Genomic DNA, 5040 nt, shown 5'->3' on the forward strand with positions numbered 1-5040 from the left:
CTATTTTATAAGTATACATTGTTCAAAATTTCTGCAATGCCATATCATGTAGTCTTCCTTGTAGCCCAACAAGTGCACCCTTGAACCAATTTTGTTTTTGAGTTGTCTATCACAAGAGATTTACAGCCAAAACATGCTTTACAACTTCCATATTACCTATTTTGAATTTCATACCTATTCATGTGCATTAGCAATCTCTCTATAATTACAGTAGAGAGAAAAAATTTCTCATATCTCCATCTTGATTAGATCAAGCATTAAGTGGGATGAGAATCCAATCATAAGCTCATATCACCAAAAGATGATGTCTCTTTCAATAATATGTGATCTGATCAATTTCGATCTCTCCTCTGATTTATTTTGTCAGTGTTCGAAGTAGATCTTATCACTAAAGGAATATATGTCTCCCCCTAACGTAAAGGTGATCCGGACTCGTGAAGGAAAGCTTTTAAGGATTTTCTGTAAAACACAAGAGAGAAAACTTGACATGCAAACAAATCTTCCCCTTCTCCACGTCCAGTTTAGCACCAGTGACTATCCAATAACCGGGAAAATCTTGAGGCCCTTTGCATAACTCTGCTACATCCACAAACTTGGTAAGTTTCTGAGTTTGCACCGGCGGGCCGGTCGGAAACACGCCGGAATCAATCACCATCGGCTTCTCTTTTAGTTTTTCCATATTGCCAAGAAAGGGTGTGCTTACAGTGGAGAAGAATCTTGACTTCTGAGAGTGATTAGAAGGACCTTGCTGCCATACCGATCTTGCAACAATAGCATTTGAGACCTCAGAGAACAAGAGGGAAAGGTGAAGTATGTCTTTACACTCGTGTTGCTTCACTAGAAGCTGTGCACCGGTTACTATGAACACTGTATCTTCTCTTGTAACCCATTCTGGATTAAATCTTACTGGTGCTGTACAAACGTGTGAGAATTTCTTCCATTGGATCGGCTCGAAAAACCTCTCGTCGTCGATATCGCTTGAACTTTGCCATCTGAATGACTCTCCTAACTTGTTTTGAAGCATCATTGGTGTGCTTGTCAAGTGTTGCAGGTGTATAGCTAACCTGATCGAGCAGGAGAAATTTCAAGATCAGTTGTGCAATACCTAAAAGAAGATTTTACATTAGGGTTTCTTTAATGAGTCCTAAAATCGAGTTGGGTCCTTTCAATACCTAAAATTAACAACTCACACCATTTGAGACCATTACTATTATTTAAATTTTAGAGTAAATTGCATTGTACTCTTAAATAGAGACCTTAAAAAACTGACTCACTTTATGTTTAAAAAGATCATAGACCCCAAAATTGAATTTTCATTGGATATATTTGTCCAATTTGTCACTGAAAATCTTTTTGATACCATAGGAATATTTTTTAAAATAAACAATGATTTAACTGTTTTCAGTGATAAATTTGACAAATAAATCCAATGAAAATTCAATTTTGAGATCTCTGTGCTTTTTAAACATAAAGTGGGGTGTCAGTGTTTTAAGGCTTCCATTTTGGGGATGTCAGTGCAATATGCTCTAAATAAAGATGAAGGACAAAGCTACCTGTTACATTTCATGCCCTCGAGATACAACCGCATTCCGGTGACCGGACTCCTTCCCACGGTAACCTAGCAATCAAAGTGTTTGATTTGAATTATTTGTTGCAAAAGAGAATAATGATATCTCAAAATTGTTTTACTTCAAGTCTGGATCCTCTACCCATCAGAGTAGAAATCTATGCTCTCCCTCACACTTTTGTACCACACATTAAAGGTGGAATCTACATAGTGTTACCTCTATTATGTTGTAAAGAAGCGTAAGATGAGCATAAATCTCTACCCTGAGAGGTAAAGGATCCCAAGTCTTCAATTTCATTGGAAAATCTACCCAAAAAAAGAGTACCTGATCTGTATTGACATATAGCTTTGGGCCCATTATGTTGAGCTGGAGAGTTGGGTTTGAACCTCTATTTGTGGCTGGGCCCAATGGAAGTTCATTTAGACTGGGAGCCCATGATTTGTAAGACTGGAAATCCAGAAGGTACTGTAATTCTCCAACCGGGGGCTTGTCTGCAGGCATGATCAGAGCATGAGTTGAAGTTGGAACTAGAAAAGCAGTAAACAGGTCCATCTGAATAATGGGCCCATGATGGGCCGGCCATTGAAGTGGAAGTAAGAACTTACATCGAAGATATAGGTTGATGGCATGTGAGAGGAGACCTTTGCCAGGAACATTTTTGAGTAGAGAGCATATGGGTATGAATTTGAAATTGATGGCTTCTGGTCTTTGTGGAACTGTTAGAAGCCACTCACAGTGGCTATGTGATGTAGGATCTCCTCCCCTCTTTGAGCATATCACCATAATGCCCTACAATTTCATTTCTCTTAATTAATCAATATGCTAATCAGGATTAGGATTTAGAACACACTATAATCTCTCTCTCTCTCTCTCTATATATATATATATCCTAGCTCCTTATATGTATTAATTACTATAAGATCACCTACATCCTTTGCTGTTACTGAGGAGAAGCTATCTATAAGCATATGTTGTTGCTGGTTGAACACATTGAATGCTTCTGGAGCCTGCATGCAAGTCACCCATTACATGTTTAAATAAATAATGAACATTTCATGAAGATTAAGGGATCAAAATATGTATAATTAGTACCTTAATCTTGTAAGGGCGTGAAGACTCCTTGGCCTGGTTTGGTGAGAAAGGTAGGGGGCATGTTCCTGTAAACAATTGATCTCCAAGGTCATCCAAGTGCCTCTTCAGCTCTGATGCTTGCAAATTCGAAGATTTATCTTGCCTAACCACCACCACATCCAAACCCCCCATTTCCAGCCCTACGATTACGTGGGTCCCATAATTCTCAATGAACCTGCAACCATTATTATAATTTTTTTTAAAAAGTATGAGAAGAACACAAATCCTTATCCAGATAGCAGAAGATTCAAGTGTAAACTAGTCTGGACAAACCTCAGATCCAAAAAGAAAAAAGAAAAAAACACAACATCAAATGTCAATGGCTAGATAATCCATCGACTAAGTATACCGTTAAGTGCCTTTGTATTGGTCATTTAATCTTGGGTCAATTAATGGATATTGTGAACCTATTAATTAGTCAAAACAAGGGAAGAACTGTCTGGTGGATTTGCTTGGCTTGGTCAGAGGGCTTGATCTGCTTGCTTGCTGAAGTCAGTGTCAGCTATAACTTTGGTTCATGAATCTGAACGCCTACATTGGGTTAAGCTTACATGGACAAATGGGAGGTTTGAAAGAAGAAAATTTCAGATAGAAGTGAATTAAGGTGGCTTGTCTGTAAGTGCCAAGCATATATCTTGATTAATGCAGTCAATTAAGAAGGAATTAGACATTAATTACCTTGCAAGGGCAGTTGGGTCCCAAGTGGCTGGAATTGCTTTTGTTACTTCATCAGAAAGAATGAGAGGATATCGATCAATGTGAAGGTTGAAGAGATTAATGAAATAACCATCAAAAGCCAAGCTTTTGGTAACAGAGGCATCAGAAGCCCAAGAACTCCCACTATACCCAAACATTGCATCAAATAGTCCTGAAGGGATCTTCCCTGTTACTGAACACTTCTGGTTTAAGTACTCTGACATCTGTAACACATAATTGTAAGAATTTTCATTAATTGATTAAGAAAATTATATTTTAATCACAGTTAAAATAATTTTTAAGAATAAGACAGTTAGTATAATTAAAATATCTTCTTCTTCCTTTTTTTTTTTTCTTTTAAAACGATTGATTGATAAAACCTAAGATGAATTGAATTCATGACATAACTATGAGGTATAGTCTTCCCCAACTGAGCATTCCTTGCTTGAAGCCTTCTGACATTTTTGTGCATGAAGAACGATTTCTGAATTATTAAATAGGAGGAGATATCTGGGTATCTAGAAAACGTGAAAACATGTAACTGGCAATATTTCAGCACAAATAATTCTGGAATATACTGATCTCGCAGTCGTCGAAGATCATTTCCTAGTCCTACCAACCACTACAGACCCACCATTAATGGCAAAAAATGATCTTGGAACAATAGAAATTCAGAGACGACTGGTTTTCTTTCACAAAGTACTTGATCATGGAAGAAAACCCAAACAAAAATCTTCCCCTGCAAATTCCCAGGCCAATTATGGCTTCATTCATCTATGAATTAAAAGGGATTATCAAGGAACCGATTCAGGAATCACGAGGAAGAAAGCTTTTAAGCCTTTCTGCTCTAAATGGGATATAAGGGAGATTAATTAGAGAAGACCCATTACCTGGTTGAACCCAAGAAAATCAGATTGACATCGGCTCCGATCACCTTTATCGCATTTGATATCAACAGAAACATTATCGAAGACGCCAAATCCTGGAACCGTGAGGTCTCTCTTCTCTTCATCATTGATCAAAACTATCCTTTCTTTTCCTTTGCAGAACTTGAGTCTGAAATCAGAGGTTATATCAAACCCCTTTCCCAAGCTGTTCAATGCTTTCTGCACAATGACACCACGATTATCACTCATCCCTTTCCTCTGTTTCTTCTCCCTCTTATGATGAATCTGATGTTGATGAACAAGAACGGAAAAGGAGCAGAGCAGAGCAGACGAGAAGGGAAAAATGTCAAACCTGACTCTATGAGTTCAGGTATTCTGAAATGATAAGATTCAAGTTAGTTATGATTTAAAAAGAAATGAAAAGAAAGGAGAAGAAACGGGCAGGTGGGTATCTGTAAATCAGAAAAGGAAAATTCAGTTCTATTGTAGCTGCTCTTGATGAGCCATTGAATTTGACTGGTCTTCTCTGTTCCTTGTAGGTTTATGTCTTAATTGAAGCATTACGTCTTGCAACCAGATTCACACAACGTGGCTTGCAAAACCTCTGTTTTTAAGCTAATTTCAAAAAATTAAAAGTCTTTGTTTACTTCCTTTAATTGATATCAATGTCAATATCAAGAGCAGACTTTCTATAATTTAATGTTTCTCTTGAGCCTACAGTCTGGAGACCATAAAAATCTTCTTCTTCTTTTTTTTTC

The 5040-nt window shown here is 37.4% G+C and overlaps 1 protein-coding gene across 1 annotated transcript; it reads right to left on the reverse strand.

The window, feature by feature from the left end:
• LOC149021071 (MAC/Perforin domain-containing protein) lies at positions 1-4813 on the reverse strand. Its single transcript, XM_089147040.1, has 8 exons — positions 4286-4813; positions 3378-3619; positions 2661-2874; positions 2498-2575; positions 2174-2357; positions 1893-2059; positions 1554-1618; positions 1-1064 (listed from the first exon to the last, which is right to left on the reverse strand). The coding sequence occupies exons 1-8, from the start codon at positions 4529-4531 to the stop codon at positions 449-451; spliced, it is 1812 nt and encodes a 603-aa protein (XP_089003166.1). The 5' UTR covers positions 4532-4813; the 3' UTR covers positions 1-448.
• Between the last annotated feature and the right edge of the window lie 227 nt (positions 4814-5040).

This window comes from Hakea prostrata, chromosome 3, assembly GCF_041222555.1.
Source record: "Hakea prostrata isolate BN-2017 chromosome 3, UWA_Hpros_2, whole genome shotgun sequence".
NCBI classification, from domain to species: Eukaryota; Viridiplantae; Streptophyta; class Magnoliopsida; order Proteales; family Proteaceae; genus Hakea; species Hakea prostrata.

Coding starts and splice junctions, on each gene's coding strand:
- LOC149021071 (XM_089147040.1), bottom strand. CDS start 4,531: ATGAGTGATAATCGTGGTGTCATTGTGCAGAAAGCATTGAACAGCTTG. Junction 2,576..2,660: donor CACGCCCTTACAAGATTAAG/GTACTAATTATA, acceptor ACTTGCATGCAG/GCTCCAGAAGCATTCAATGT. Junction 2,358..2,497: donor CCTCAGTAACAGCAAAGGAT/GTAGGTGATCTT, acceptor ATGAAATTGTAG/GGCATTATGGTGATATGCTC.